We start from the raw sequence: 16,133 nt of genomic DNA, 5'->3' as shown, positions 1-16,133 counted from the left end.
CTCCTCCACTGTCATGAAGAAAACGATTATTAAGCATGACCCAGCATGTTTGGAAGAGTTCTCCAAATTAGCAGGAGAAAGAAAATGTTCAGCTAATTCTTACTAAAGGGCCTGGTGGTTTTTTCCACACCATGAGGTGAATAGCAAAACAACAAAGGTTGAATAGGATTCATGAAGTACTCACTGAGAGGCAGGCAGACAGACGTGGAGGTCCACGGTGATCGTTTTACCTCCTGGTGTTGCTGCTAAAAGACGACTGAGGGCTTTTAAAGTTAATGTTCTCGTACACACTTGACGAATCATCATTTGTCATCCTGAAAAAAACAGAAAAACACAAAGAGAAAATCTTTCACAACTTGACTTTTTCTGTTATACTTTTTTGTTTACATATCTAAAAGTAATGCCACTGTATTATCCTGTTATACTCACATAGAAGAAGAGCGTGATGATGTCATGTTTGATTTGGACCTAGAGTTGGTCATCTGGGGATATTTGATATTGGAATATTCTCTTTCCTGCAGCTTACTCCTCTGCAAAGACACAACATAATATAAAACATTTTTTATTGGCCATAACAAAATACACTGTGTTTAAGACCTACAGTGAATTCAACTAGACCCAGATGGCCTCCATATTCAGAATTAAGATAGCAGTTAAGGGGTGCCGGTAACCGAGAGGCTATAGTCCTCCAAGCCCGGGTTTGAATCCGAGCTGTGGTTCCTTTCCCGCATGTCATTCCCTCACCTCTCTCCCCCTGATTTCCAACTCTATCCACTGTCCTATCTCTACAATAAAGGCATAAAAAGCCCCAAAACTAAATAAAAAAAATAAAAAGATAGCATTTCAGAAATTTAGGTTGTGTTCACAAGAACAGCCAAGGAGCTTATTATTTTTGTGGTGCATAGTCATGCATTGTCAATGCAAAGACGTGATTAGATTTTTCCTGTATTCTGTAACATGAATTACAAGACTTGCCCCTCTTGTGCTTTTTAACTTTACTAAGAAACTCATGAGATGCTTTGTTGAAAATGCCCATCATTGTAGAGATTCTCCTCATTTCCTGAGCTTGCATCAGAAATGGTTGAACCGAACTGTTAAAAATAAAAGGTTGCTTGACTCTTCTCGGGGACACAATGTGGAAGAATTAATTCAGAGTCTTTAATCATCGGCCACATAAGCAACTTATTACAGCATCCTTTCAACCCAATTATTTGAATGAATCTCACCAAACAGTGTTTATTTGGCTTCATAGCAGCAGTGAGCCAGATCTCTGCAGACATCTGACTCTCTACATACAATGACACATTCACCAGAGACAGAGAGACAGTTGGGACGTTCTGACAGTAGGTTGTCTATCTGAGAAGTAGTTAAATAGCTAAGATAGTTGTCATGTCGTTATTTTCCTCACTACACTGGCTGCCATTACATTACTCACCACACACTGCCTCTAGGCTGTAAGCTCAAACGTGTTACATAATTATACTCAAGCCTTCAAGTCCGTGTCAAAGTCATTTGATGGAGCATTTTAGGAATCGTTAGTAACTTTGACTCTTGTTAATATAAAGTACCTGCTCCTCCTCCAGTCTCTTCTGGGCGGTGTCTATGTACTGCTGCACGGCCATGTAGATGAACTTATACTGAGCCTCCGTCTGCACCATGCCCGACCTCTGCTGCCGCACTCTCTGGATGGTCTTAGGGATGTCTATGTCACAATCTAAACCTAGAGAACACACATGTGCACACAAAACAAGGGAATTAGCCGAGATGCAGAATAATAACTTTATTAGAGAAAGGTCCAGTGTATCAAAATCTATGTTTGCATCAATTCGATTAAAATCAGTCCGATTTGGGATTCTAACTTCACTGTTTACATGGACGCTGAATAAAGTGATACGATGATGTGAAACCATTTCGACATGAGCAGAGTCGTCCTGTCGGTCTAATCCACTAATATATAGCAGCAAAATAAGCGTCTCCTTCCTGTTAACATTAAATAAAAATGTGCTCTAACTTTTTTTTTCTAACGGAATTGATCCCTGTTATTTGATGCATCAGGTACGTGTTTCTGTCAATGGTTTCACTCAAGTTTTTTTCAGAGTTAGATTTCAATTTCAAGCAGAACTCAAGCCCTGCTGTGAGTGTGTTCCTTTATTAATATTTACAGTCAAGTTTCTGGTAAGCACACCAGAGTTGCTGTGTAAGTTGACTCCGCTCGTGGTGTAAGTATAAACCACCTGTGTAGCTTGGACTGACGTTTCTTTCCGAATGAGCCGGATTGGATCAGTCTCTTCAGATTGACTTGTTTATATGAAGTATTTGTATTCAGACTTTTTTACTTTGATAACTTGTGTCCATGTAAACATAGCTAGTTTCATATCTTGATCTCCCACCTTGACGGTTAATGACGTCAATAAGGATGTCGACGACGATAATGGTGCCTGTCCTGCCGATGCCTGCACTGCAGAAACAACAGAGAGAAAATGAGTGCTTACAATAACATGAATGTGTTCAATTAAATAGATTTGATCCTATCAAGTGAGTCATAAAAAAGGGCTTTAAGTTTTCATAACCCTCACAAGACATCTCAAATCTCTGCTTGTGAATTAGAGACTTGAGCTTCAGTTCTTTGTTGTGTCATTTTTACAATGGTGTAAGATCTCAAAGGTCTGTTATTTCCCCCAAAAGTAGCCTTATTTTATCAGCAGCCATCTGATCGGTAAAGTGAGTCAGATGTGCTCTCTCAGTCAGTCCTCATGTTTATAGAACATGTGGGGGTGGCCCTGCATGGTCAAATACAGGAAGCAAAACAAACGGACAAATTATATATAAACAAAATGATCTTCTCTTTATGGATGTGTTTGAAGGCTATCTCCTGTCTAACATTAGACAAATGCATCTATACAACACACCATGTTATTTTTCCCTGCTATAAAACCCATTTTAATGAAATACATTTCTTTGTCTTATTAAAATGAGTGTAGAGTGTTCTGCTTCATAAGTGGCCGTGCTGACACTGGCTGCTTTGTACATAAAACACATCAGAGTAGATAAAGCGTGTAGAGTAATAGTTCATTGGCAAAATAAGAAGTTCATCTAAAACTGAATACAGCTAAAAGTAGTAACATGGAAGTGCAAACATGGGCATGTATATGTTTTATATTAACTATTACCTGGTCTTTGAAAGGGACAGCTGAACCATAGGGCACACATTTAATTATAGCGCACTCAAGTGGCCATTTTCATAACTTTTAATTTGGTTTCTGATGTCAAAAGCTTTTTCATCTCATGGGGAAGTGAACATGGAGCAGTGAGTGATACAGGAGTTAAGCCAAACTAGAAAAGTAATGATGGAAAGGGTGTATGAACATATCTCTGATTCTGAACCTGTGGGAGACTGAATTTTAAAGTAACATTATCACATTATTCTCTCATATTTGCATCCTATTCTGCCTCTTAAAAGTGGCCAACTAACACACTGAAATTGTCTTCACCAGAGTATTTATATGTCTTCATTCAGAATCTGTTATCTTCTGATGTAGAACTCATCACTTATTCTTACCTGACCTCCGCCTCCCTACATTGACCATAAAGACAGATTACATCTTCATCTTGTTGAACAGCTTATACCTGCAGTGGACAACGATCGGTCCGGTGTCTGGAATGCTACTCTGAGTGCGGTTCACTTCCTCCAGGAACCAAAGGACCCCTCCCGGTTCATTTGGTACACCGTGGTCCGGCCAGCTCAGGTACTGATAATGCCAGATGTACCTCAGAGGCTCCCTCTGCAGGAAAATGACAGCAAGAGGAAGATAATTGTAAACCTTTATCTGTTTTAAAAGCATTTTTATACTTAAAATGAATAATGTTGATGCATCTTTTTTTCTAGAGTGGTCATTAAAAGACAAGAGCCCAATGTGAAAAATGAGGGCCAAAATAAACAATCATACTCAAGGACTTATATTTAACGTAACATACCATTTCACATCTAGCTTTTTTAGTTCGGTTTAATTAGTGAGCATCGATACTTTGATCACAGTAGTCTGTTTATACACGAGCCACAGCAAAGAGTTTATTTATTTTTTATTTCAAACTCTTTAACTTCTTATTATTTATGATTAGTTTTGTTGCAGAAATCTCAAAAGTCATGATGTGTTTTTTTGGTTTTTTTTACAATCTGCTTCTAGTATTACTGAGAGCCACACAGTCAGCCTCTCATAAGCTTACACACGTGCAGTACGAGTGTGTGTGTGTGGGTCTGTGTAATGGGGTTAGATAATCTGATCCCAAGTCAGTGGGTCAGATCTCATAGAGGACACAGCTTTCCCTACCCGGTCCAGACGGGTCACCTCCAGCTTCCTCAGGATGTAATCCTGAGCCGGTCTCTCGTCCACATTTCTTACCAGCACCTTCCCAAACTCCTTGGTGCCGTGGATGTCAGGCCAGTAACGGACACATTTGTTCTAGATGAGAGGAAAAACAGAGAGAGAGAGAGGGATGAAGGGAAATGGATGGGAGGGGGGGATGGTGAGTATTGGACAATCGAAAGAACCAGCTCATCACAAGCAGCTTTCCAATCAGCTTAACTGTCATACTATCCTAGTCAGCTGTCTCCCTCCCCACCCCCACACCTTACACACTCATCCACACCCTCGTCATCCCTACCACACATATCCACGCCTCTCTCTCGTAGAAACAACTAATGCCATCAAACACAGTCTTTGAACTGAAACTTCAAAATGTTGACTTCCAGTTAAAGCATTGGAGATTAGTTAGAGTTAATACCAGGACTCATTTAAATTGAGACATTTTGGTGTCTCATACTTCAAGGACTTTCCATGTCCTCTGAGTTCTTCTCATCAGGGTTGGAAAGTTCACAAAACAACACCTGGCGTTGCAATTGTAAATGAAAGGATCTATATAGATCACATTTGATTTAGCTCATCCTAAGACTATAAAACATTCCACCTCTTGTGATTTGTTTTCTTTTCTCCTGAAAAGCTAAACCTGGCCATTAATGGAGCTTGGAGGTTATTTCAACTTAAGTAGTGTAATGGTTTATGTGTAATATTTGATGTTTATGATGTAGGGCTTTTGTAGATTACCATCATTACAAGCAATCGACAGAATGCAACCCAAAGGAGTGCAGTAAGGACACAGTACAGAAACCATTCGGGAGTTAGAGTGGGAGAAGGAAAAAGAGCTGGTGAGAGAAATTGAAGCTTTTTTTCTTTGAAATGATATTATATAGTTCAAGAGATAATCAGAGGCAATCACAATATCATAAACTGGTCTAACTATACTACCATTCATTTGAAGTATGTTTAATGCTAAATGCTCACCCGTCCTCGCTCCACCTCCTTCGTGGTCATGACAATGACGTGTGTATTCTCCTGATAAACCATCTTCCAGAAGTCGATGACTGTGTTCTGTAGGCATCCTTGGGTGGCAATGAAGACTTTGCCTTCTTCCACGTGGCGCCCCTCTTCATGCATACTCTGTAGAGAGTGGATATTAATCACTGAATTAAACATTTGGACGCAGAGGCTAAGCATTTATATTTACAAAGAATATCTAACTATGTAACTTGAGTTTCTTGATGATAAAGTTCAATATACAAACAGTGTTGTAGATCCCTGTATACACAGGTGTATGGGGAAATCCTCATGTTTTTTTAAACATTGTGTAAACCCACTTAAAACCTTCTGATTGTTCAAATAGACTTTTTGGGCTTACCGCAGGAGAAGGGCATCATGGGAAGTTGTCTTAACTTTTGACTAATTTTATTTCTTCAATCAGCTTTATTTTTTATTCACACAATACCAAATCAAAAATGATCTTATGACATTATACTACGGTCTACTATTGAGAAGAATCAGACTCTTGACTGCCTTCTGCCTTTGGATCCTTACTGACTGAAGTCAAGCAACAGGAATTCAGTGTAAATGTGAAAATGTACGTGCGGCCCATTTTTTTGTGAACTTAACAAGCAAGACTTCTCTTAGGTCTATATCTGGTTATATCACTGGACATTATCCTTTGCTGATAGGCTTCTTTACAAAATAGGTATACCTAGTGCCATAGTCCACACTAAACCACTGTTTTAAGATCGAAACTAAAATGAATTTACTAAAGATTCAAATAAAGACTAAAATAAAGAAATTATTAAAATATTACAAGTTAAGTGTGTGTGAAGTTTTGTTTTTATATTCTAAGTGTACAGTTTGTACTGTTTGATAAAAGCTTCACCATAGACTTTAACCACATGCACTCTCTTCCACTAAAGGTTAAGTTTGTACTATAAAGACTAAATGTTTTGTATTTCTGCTTCTTTTTTAAAGTACATTTAGTTATTGTGGCCTTGTATAACTTTGAACACTCACTCGGATGTAGTTTGCATTGATGTAGTCTGCACCAGGAACTTCTGGATCTGCTTCCACGATTTCAACCCGAGTCGTGTCAACTGAAAAAATGATCAAAGTCGAGCAGTCATGAATGTACAATGAAACAGTTTCCTGAGATCACACATGATGATTTTTTTTTTTTTTTTTTTTTTAATGTCAACTGATTGCTATGAGCTATCGGAGAAAAAGTTGATATGCTCTGCTGAAGCCTGTGTGGTGTCTGTTGTCTATTTGTGTCATTCTTTCCACAGGAAAGAGAGACAGGAAATGGCAGGTTGCTGTGTGCGACTCACAGGGGAGGATATTCTTGTATCTGTTTTTACTCTTGTTTTCTGGCTTCTGGCCTTCTTTCCGGGGATACAGCAGTTTGCACTCCTGCTGCTGAAGTACCTAGTAAATGAGAAAAGAGTTCCAGGAAGTTACAAACAGGAAAAACAGAGTGGCATTATTCTCTAGGGATGATGCATTCATATCAGCTATAATCAGGTTTAAACTTTTAGATTTGACTGTTGAAGTTCCCTGCATATAAGACAGCTCTAGAAGCTCTTTGAGGCACTACTTCCCTTACTCACACCTTTTTGTTTGCCTTGTGTGAGTGACAATTGTTAACACGTCTTCGTTGATCCAACAGAGGCAGATATGAACAAAAAATTGCACCGACAAAAAGGTGATAAAAACACTGCAAGATGATAAACAAGGATGTACGAAAAAAAAATGCAGACCTCAGGGATATACTCTGCATTTACACAATTTAAAACATGATGCAATGAGCCTCTATTACACTAGGGGTCACCCTGGGGTGTTTTCACAGGAATACATTTGTAAGGTAGTAGACCTAAGAGGACGCATTTCAGCGTGACGTTTCCTTAAATACTACCACAGCTAAAAAGAGTGACACTTTTGGATAAAATATGTCAAGCAGTAAAAGCACTTATCTACACGTCTTAGGCTGTGATAAATTCTCTGCCATAAATACAATGTCAGACGGACCTGTTGAGATCTGAAAAGCACTATTCCCAAAATTTACAACCAAATAACTCACATTGTGTAACTCATCTAGAACACAGCATAAAGTATTAATGTTGTTAATTTTAATATGTCACCCTCTATCACAAAAAAGTTGCAGCATTTGCAGGTAAGTAAAATATGAAGACGTCATCTTTATAAAGACTGTGGGCTAGGTTCACCTAATCTCACAAAATGGTCATAGATCAGAAGTTACGATTCAGTAGTCAAATAAACATTTAAGAAAACGTGTATTTGGCCACTAAAGAACAGATAATTAATCTCTAATATACTTTGAAACAATAGAATTTTCTGATCTTTATTGGCCTGTCAGCTGCTTGAAAATAACAAAAGCCAGGGACATAAGTGAATACCACAGGATACATCCCAACAAACATTCATGCTCGAAGGTTAAGACAGCATAAATGCATTTGATTGACAAGATAACAAATTATTAACTGAAAAACTACAAATGTAATGCCACACAAATATTAAAAATCATGAAACAAACCCTTGTTCATTTTAAATTGAAAATAGCTCTCAAAGTTAGTATTACAACATTATTCTAGTCACAAAACATTCTTGTAATCTGTCCCCAACGTGCGTCTTGAAACCGGGAAAAGGAGTTTCAGGTACGCTGCTCCTGCAGCCTGGAGGATTTGTTTCTGGGGGAGATGGTCTCTTTAAATCTTTTTAAAAGTGGATTAAAGGCGTTGGAGGAAGATGTGTCAGGTTGTAGAAGCTTTGACGGATGACTTTCTGCACTGTGACTCAGGATATGTTGATCTGTGTTTGTATTCACTCTGTGTTTTACATCTGTAACTTGTTTAATGTGCCGCTGCCTGTCTTGACCAGGACACTCCTGAGATTCTTAATCTCAAAAAGGTTTTCCTGGTTTAATACATTTTAAATTGCCAAGTGCACAATACTAAAGACTGCACTCAAAGTTGACTTTCTCCATTTATTTTTTACACCTACAGTGCAAGGTATCCAGCTCTTAACTTAGACCATGTTTCAGTAAACATGTAAATAAAAAAAAATCAAACACAGAGCCTTTAAAATGATTTTTAAAAAAATAAAAATAATAATAGATATAGATTTATCCTGGCCATTAAAAAATGAGGTTTGAAAGGAATGATTCTGACAGCTTTCAGTCTACCTACCTCAAATTCTTCCCAGAATCCTTGTTTGGGTTTCTCAGAGTTGTCTGCTACTTTGTTGAGCTCTCGTACCCGATTCTCAATGTTGGCTGCATTTATCCTTGTGGCGTTAAAGGGCTGAGGTCGTCATGTGTGGACAGGAAAATCTGATTAGTCAACATGTCTATAGAGGGTGTTCTCATTTTCATACTGTTAATATAACTGGCATATTACAGCACTATCAATAGCTTTATGCATATGTTGTGCACACAAAATGTTTAGGATTTTTTTGTTGTTGGGTAAACTATTCTTCCATACCTGTTTGAGGTGCACTACGATGCCACTTTTCTCCACCATGGGGTTCTTCTTGTAATGATCCACCAGGTCAGCCAGAGTGTCAAACCTCTCACCGCCGCCCACATCGTATTTACCGTCCTGCTGGGGACAACATAAACAGTTTAACTAAAGGAATAGCCGGTGTGAGGAGTTCTTAAGAGTCATAAAATGAATCATGAGTTTCCAAAGATACAATTATTCTGACTTGAAGCTTCAACAGTATGCTCAGGTAATTTTAAAGATGAATTTAGGCATTATATACTTCTTTATATTTACCAGTTCTGACCTGTGTAACCTCACCTGGTAGCGTATCATAACGTGGGTGACCTTTGTCTTTCGGTCCAAATTCTCATGTTTCTCCTCGTTGGTGAGAACTGAAAGTACAAAGTCGCCTGGTTTACTCTGGCTCTCCCGCACTAGGAAGCTACCGGCTTTGCCTTTCTCTGTGAGCAGCTTCTCTGCATCCCTCCCTGAGAGGTGCCCGTGATACCACCTGGAGACCAAAGAGAATTCACTGACACATTTTCTCAAAGTGATGTGCTGGACATTTAGGGTCAGAACTTTTTATCTATGGTCAATACAAAAAGCAAAGTAAAAACATGAGTCACACAAAATCTGTTAAAAGAGAAACAATGTTGTGTCATAAAATCATTCGTCCTATTGGGAGGTTAAGACATCAAAATCTCTTACTGCTATTTCAATTACTTTCACAGATTAATTTAACGCTGACAGGTCAGCAATTAGCATGAAACTTAACAGGCTAAAAACGGAGCTTGTGATATTTCTTCAACATAATTTCTTCATAAAATATTGCGATTAAAAAAAAAAGAGATGGAAAGTATATAAATGCAGTGCCTTTTCATTTACATCAATTAATTTAAATCAAACAATTATACTTTATATTTTTTAGGCCTTAAAGAAATGTTCTGATTTCAAATCTAACCCCCTCCTACTTTCATCACATACTGGGTCAAGCCCTTTGACAGCAACTCTCACACATACACACCGAGTAGGAGGAGGAAAGGTGGAGGGAGAACAGGTGCAGCGTCACATTTCTAAATCAACTTTACAATCAAACTAACCGCTTTCCGTTACTTAGAAGTACTCCACCATTTCTAACGATGAGCAACGTTACATTTAATCTACAGTCTTGCATGGGACTCATGCAACACTTTACCCTGTACGCTGTAGGTGTAGCAGCCAAACGTAAACAATCAGCTGCAAATCCACTGTTATTTAGCGTCTGCCTCGAGAGTGATGTCGGTGTATCTGTCAGAGCAGCAGTGTCGCATGTAGCTTATGCATTCTTACAAGCAGGGAACACACAGACTGCATGCACAGTGGTCAGGTCAGTGACTGTTGATTGCGACATCAGACAGACATTTACTGTATGGGAAAGGCAAAACTGTTGGATTTGGTTTGCATCAAACAACACAAAAGAGGCAGCATGACGTGCTTCAGGTTATTTGATGTGACTAATGCGCATGCACACATAGCCTTGTTTCAAGACCTTTGGAAAGCTAAAGGGCATTGTGCGTCATCCTGAGAACATCATCCTGAAACCTTTTCTTTGCATCTGGACAAATGTAATTGTTTTGAATAAGCTTTACCAGTTTTAAGATATATTTCCTAAACATATAGCAGTCTTTCTTGAAAACAGAACAAGCACATGCAAAATGTAAGTATCTTTTGCCTTCATTTTGAGAAAACAATCTTTAAACGTTCCTTGTGCCAGACAAATAAAACTATTCTTAGTTTGGATGGACTTGTTCTTTGACACTTTTTGTTTTAAAATCTTTTTTGAAAGTGCAACATTTTCACATAGTGTCACCTCCTTCTACAACTGTCGTGTTGAGGAAGAAACTCAGTCTCCTACTAGATGCTGTTTCTAGGTCAAAAAACTAATGAGACAAGTAACAAGAGTTGAGAATGAAACTTGTCAAACTGAAGAGGAGGACAGGCAACATGCATCCTCCCTCAAGGGAAGAAGGCAAAGAGTGTAACTATAGGGTTTTATATAGTGTCTATCTATATGAGCTGTACATTGTGAGCCCAGACTCCTACTCAAGAATTAAAGTGTCTCTCACGTAGCTGCACCCAGTTGCTGATGATAACATGAAAAACCTGCATGTGTGCGTTTTTTTATTTTTTATCTGGTGTGGTGAGGACGAGCGTGTAGGAGGCTCTGACAAGAGACGTATATGTAGAATGGAAAAACCACACGAGCCAAAACCATAGAACACAAGTTGTTCTTAGACCAAAACAGAAACTGAGATATAAACAACAGAATGTGTGTGTAGAAAGATGTTGTACATAACACCCTCAGAAAGGGATAACACCAAACACAGCTGGAAAGTGATTATTTAAACATCAGAATTTTATGAGCATGTAGCTCTCCAAAATGCTTCCTGTATGCGTGTGAGTGCATGCATGGATTCCTGGCAGGGGCTCTTGTCTCCCATTTCAGCGATGTGTGTAGGTGTGATAAAGTGTATGGCTGTTTGAAACCTGTGCGTACTCTCTGGAGAGCGTTACATGTAGATACTTGGTGCACATAAACAAAAACAGCAACACCGCCCACTAAGCTTGTTTCAAGTTGCATTTGGGAATATACAACTATTTATGCAAGTGGATAAGAAATGCATCTGAATATATGTTTATATATATGTGTGTGTGTGTGTGTGTGTGTGTGTGTGTGTGTGTGTGTGTGTGTGTGTGTGTGTGTGTGTGTGTGTGTGTGTGTGTGTGTGTGTGTGTGTGTGTATTAAGACAAAATAATGTACACTCTCTACCACAGCGTCAACACGTGCACCGGGTCCTACTTACCGGTCGTAAACTATTGAAAATCCTATTTAAATCATTAAATGAAGTTTTTAAACGTACAATATGTTGAATTTTTACACTAAAATATCAAAATGAATAAAAACTGACTTAACTTAAGTTATATACTTTTTGCTGTTGAGAAATTACATTACCTTAAATATTTCCAAGAGTTTAAAATCTGAATTTTATACTTGTAGCGGGACTTGTCGTGGCTGCCGCCATGACAGAGCCACCATGACAGAGCCGCCATGACAGAGCCGCCATTACAGATATGACAATTTTATCGTTGCCGTGGAATGATTTTTTGTTGTTGAGTACTTTCATTCCCTTAAATATAACAGTTATGTAAGCCAGAGAAATCTGTAATGGAAAAACAAACTGGATGTTTGATTGCGCTGTTGGAGACCCAAACCCAGCACAAATGTACATTAACCATAAAATGTCCTTTAATGCTAATTCATTATTTAAGAACAAAAAAATATATATGGTAGAATTTATTAAAGCAGATTTGATAACCTTTAATTTTCAAAAAATGTATCATCCAAATCCATGTTGAAGGTTCAAAGAAATCCTTTCATGACTCTAGGGAGATCTGACCTCACTTTCTGTTACATTGACGACAAATAACCTTCTGAATTATTAACTAGTGTTAGGACTAAAAAGTTGGTTCTATATTACCCACCACAGTACACATAAAGCTCTGACATAAGTAGTGATCCCATGCAGACTTGAATTGTAACTCTTCAGTGAGATTAAAATTTCCCCTTGAGGATCAATATGCTGGAAAAGCAGAATTTATATGCATATTATTATTTGTTAAAATTCTCATGCTTTAAAATAATTTGAAAAAATATCTTGCAGAGTATGTTGTCCTCTGCAGGGTGAAAATGCCTCAGAAACAGCATTAAGTCCACTACAGGATACTGTAGCTGCAGAGAAATCTAGACTAATAACATCCTCAGGTGGTTTAGCTGCTTCTCATGGCAGGATGAGGCTTAACAGTCTGACAGCCCAGACGCTGTAAGAATTCAAATAACCGTCTGTGGTCAGGGAGAAAATTCAAGCAGTTTTAATGAGTTTAGCAACATATGGAGCCAACCTTAGCTAAACTTTACGTATATTTGTGTCTCTCTGCCTGAAGTTGTCCATATAGAAGCTGTATGCAAATGTCATCTTTTTTTGTTTGTGTGGTGTGGGTGTAGTGTGCGACTTTGTCCGCACCTTTCGGAGGTGGGGTCCTTGCAGTTGAGTGGGTACTTGAGCTCGATGACATGGCCGTTCCTCTCGCGCAGGAGATCCTGTTGCTCGGTGTAATACTGCACCAGCTCAGCCAGGGTGGCAAACTTCTCACCTCCATACAGGTCGTAGTAGTCGCCTGAGTTCTGTATCTTAATGTGGGTCACCTCATCATACCGCCTGAGTGTGAAAAAACACAGAACGTTAATTGTATCACTAGGTTAGTTATCATTCATATAACAGAAAGGATCACAGTCAAAAAAAGCAACTAGCCTTTTTTCTTTTGGTGTTATTTTTCTCTTGAACACTTGCACCCTGCAGATATTCAAACTGTGAACACTAACAGCCACCCACACACATGTTCATCCAGTATAAGCTCATACTTTATTCAAGACTGTACACACTTTCTCGCCCACACTCACTCACAGAGCATTAATGCATGTACACCATAACATTTTCCAGCTTATCAAGCCATCTGTTCCCATATTTAGATATTTTCTTACCAACACGTTGTGGTGAACTCTTTTTTTTTTCCTGTTCATTTATTTCCCACACCAATCTGCCTTATTCTGTCGGTGATCATTATCTCTGCACACTGAGACTTAGAATAAAAAGCTGAACAAATAAAACTGAATGAAGAGTGTATGATATTTAATATTCATAAAAAAGCTTTGACTATTTGTGTCAACACTGGAGTAAAAAAAATAAGCCACAACCTATTACAGCAAAGAAAATTGCCAGAAAACCCCACGACACAGGTTTGAAAATACTAAGGAGTTTTATCAAACAGTGTTTTTCACTTTAACTGCCATTTGCATACAAACATAAATCTTCTCACAAGGGATCATCCCCCTTTTTAATACATTGTAGTTTTCATATCTCATGTATTTGGGGGGGAAGCTGCTTTGCAAAAGCAGCTGCCCAGCTCAAAGACTGATAAGCCAGAAAACATTTGGTACCACTTTGCATATCCAAAGTCCTCTGTCTGCTTTGAATCGGTGTATACAAGTCTGGAAAAACACTGAATAGCGCACACACACGCACATATAGTTCAACTCTGATATCTGTCTGCAAGCAAGTGAAGAAGCAGCTCAAGAGCCCGAGTACCAAATCTACTTGTTTTCCAATTTTCCATCTCCAGTAACTTCATCCGACATGTTTCTCCAGCAAAAATAAACAAAAGAAAAAATCCAGTAAACCTATTAAATATGACACACACAAATATACAACTGAGTTTTGTGAACCACAGGGGAGGTAGCAAGGCAGTCAGTGCAGTCTGATCTGCGGGTTGAGCTACAGTAGTCTCCCTCTCTTCCCCTGCAAACTGATTACAAGCTAATGGTCACATCTAATGGCTCAAATCCTATTACCTCCATCACTTTTCTTGTTGTCCTCACTAATTTCACATTCTTGTTTCTCCATTCTTTCCATCCTCGCACTCATACTGTAAATCCTCCCCCTTTTGTTCTTGTATTCATCTGTCCGATAATCCATCACTCTCTTTCCCTGCATCCCTCTTTCCCAGTATTTCCGGGTAATTGCTTTATGGCTGTATAAGTGGATGTTGGCCGGGTGCCACAGGTCTTTGGCCCCGTTAAAGGGCCCTCCTCAACTGTCGGGCCAAAGCCCCTTTTCTCTCAGAGTTTAAGACCATTAACTGTGGAATGAGTCACACATGGCCGCTCTGAAACAGCTTGGGATATTTTTTAAGTATTGATATCGTCAGTACCGAAACACTAAAAGGTCGACAGCATCATGTTTGCTCGACGATTGAAATCACTTTTTAAAACATAAAAAAATATTTCACTTGATTTCTGTTTTTTTCTCACATGATTTTGTGAAATTAAAAAATAAATTCTCACAACTCTTACTTACAACTTTTAGTGATAACTGAGCCAATGCTTTTAGAAATACTATTAGGCACAACAGCCCAGCTGCTGAGTTATTCTTGTGACCAGCTTACCAATATAAGAGAGTCTGCTTCATTCTTCATCTATATCTGTATGTATAATGCAAGAGGTAATAGCAGAAAACTTAAATACAGTACATACTTATGAGAGGAAGATAGTGTTTCCTTTTTCGTCATTGAAAGTTCAGTGCCGGTTTTCCCATCATCAATCTCACCAGTTTTTGCAGATCAGGACACACCTGCTGTCACTCCTAACTGAGGTAGTTCAAATGAGCTGTCATGATGTTGAAGGTCAGATTTCTGACGGCAACAACAAACACAGCTTAAAGAAAACTTTAGAAATAGGTTGGAAATGAAAAGTCAAAGACTTATTTAGTTCAATACATTCAAGATTCATTGATCGGCTTGATATCCACAATAACAGTGTTCTTTCAATAGACTGTGTAAACCTATAAATAGCCTGGCTGAAGTGGAAACACATCTAAGTAAACCCAGGCTTGCAGAGGCCTGAGAAAATGCTCTCTGAGGTAATTTGCTCAGCAAAATTCTCTCTAAAGATTGCCCTTAAAATTCTTCCTCAGGGTATTTAGAGTTTCTAAAGAGCATGAAAAATGAGAAAACTTGACCAGACTGCTCTCCTTATGGAGTTGGACTATAAATTAGGATGAAAACTTTTTCTTTGTAAAACTTTCTCTTTCTCTCTCTTTGAGCTTTGTGAAACTCCGAATTGATTACAATTTTCAAAACCCTCAAAAAGCTCTCATTAGCAGCTCAGGCTTTAGAGCAGCAGATCTGTTAGACCACTGCTTCTGCTGTTCACCTCGTGGGCCAGAGAAGAAGAGACGGGGTGGAGATAAGAGGAGGAGAGTCGGAGAGAGGAAGATAAGACAGAGAGAGAGGAGCAATGGACTCCCTCAGCGTCCATTACAATCTCAACATTGCCTATGACTTTCCTGTAGATAAAGGCCCGGGTAAGATGAAACCTGGCTAATGACTGGCTAATTAGCCTCTGCTCTGATAAGATACTTTGTGCCCGTGTGTGCATGAGTGTGTGCGTTTGTGTATATAGGAAGAGAAATGGAGATTGCATTAGGTAGTATGATATGCTAGCTAAGAATAGCTTCTGTAGATAGAGGATAATTATGTACTTATCTTCACTACATTCTATTATTTTTCTACATTTGACAGACTTTATTTAACTCAGTACAATAAGTGTCAATGTAGAAAGTTCAAGAATCGTCTGCAATGTAATTACTTACATTTTTAGACTTTTTATATCTATAA

At 38.6% G+C, this 16,133-nt stretch overlaps 1 protein-coding gene across 3 annotated transcripts in view; it reads right to left on the bottom strand.

Annotated features, from left to right (window-relative positions):
- The window catches only part of ptpn11b (protein tyrosine phosphatase non-receptor type 11b), a 43,422-nt gene that overhangs the window by 7,376 nt on the left and 19,913 nt on the right, over positions 1 to 16,133 (bottom strand). For 2 of the 3 annotated variants that reach the window (XR_009676049.1, XM_061058551.1), the window contains exons 3-15: positions 12,926 to 13,120; positions 9,182 to 9,374; positions 8,864 to 8,983; positions 8,570 to 8,683; positions 6,695 to 6,791; positions 6,381 to 6,460; positions 5,340 to 5,495; positions 4,329 to 4,460; positions 3,628 to 3,782; positions 2,391 to 2,458; positions 1,569 to 1,720; positions 430 to 530; positions 185 to 314 (exon numbers count right to left, since the gene is read on the bottom strand). Coding sequence is in view for 2 of the 3 variants with exons in the window: in XM_061058551.1 (XP_060914534.1) it covers positions 227 to 314; positions 430 to 530; positions 1,569 to 1,720; positions 2,391 to 2,458; positions 3,628 to 3,782; positions 4,329 to 4,460; positions 5,340 to 5,495; positions 6,381 to 6,460; positions 6,695 to 6,791; positions 8,570 to 8,683; positions 8,864 to 8,983; positions 9,182 to 9,374; positions 12,926 to 13,120 (1,651 nt within the window). In the remaining variant the exon portion in view is untranslated. The remainder of the gene's footprint in view (positions 1 to 184; positions 315 to 429; positions 531 to 1,568; positions 1,721 to 2,390; positions 2,459 to 3,627; positions 3,783 to 4,328; positions 4,461 to 5,339; positions 5,496 to 6,380; positions 6,461 to 6,694; positions 6,792 to 8,569; positions 8,684 to 8,863; positions 8,984 to 9,181; positions 9,375 to 12,925; positions 13,121 to 16,133) is intronic. The other variant, XM_061058552.1, reaches the window with a different exon arrangement.

The sequence above is a fragment of the Labrus mixtus genome, chromosome 15 (genome assembly GCF_963584025.1).
Source record: "Labrus mixtus chromosome 15, fLabMix1.1, whole genome shotgun sequence".
Taxonomy (NCBI): domain Eukaryota; kingdom Metazoa; phylum Chordata; class Actinopteri; order Labriformes; family Labridae; genus Labrus; species Labrus mixtus.
Note: the sequence above shows the minus strand (reverse complement) of the source record. Positions and strands in the feature narration are given on the sequence as shown.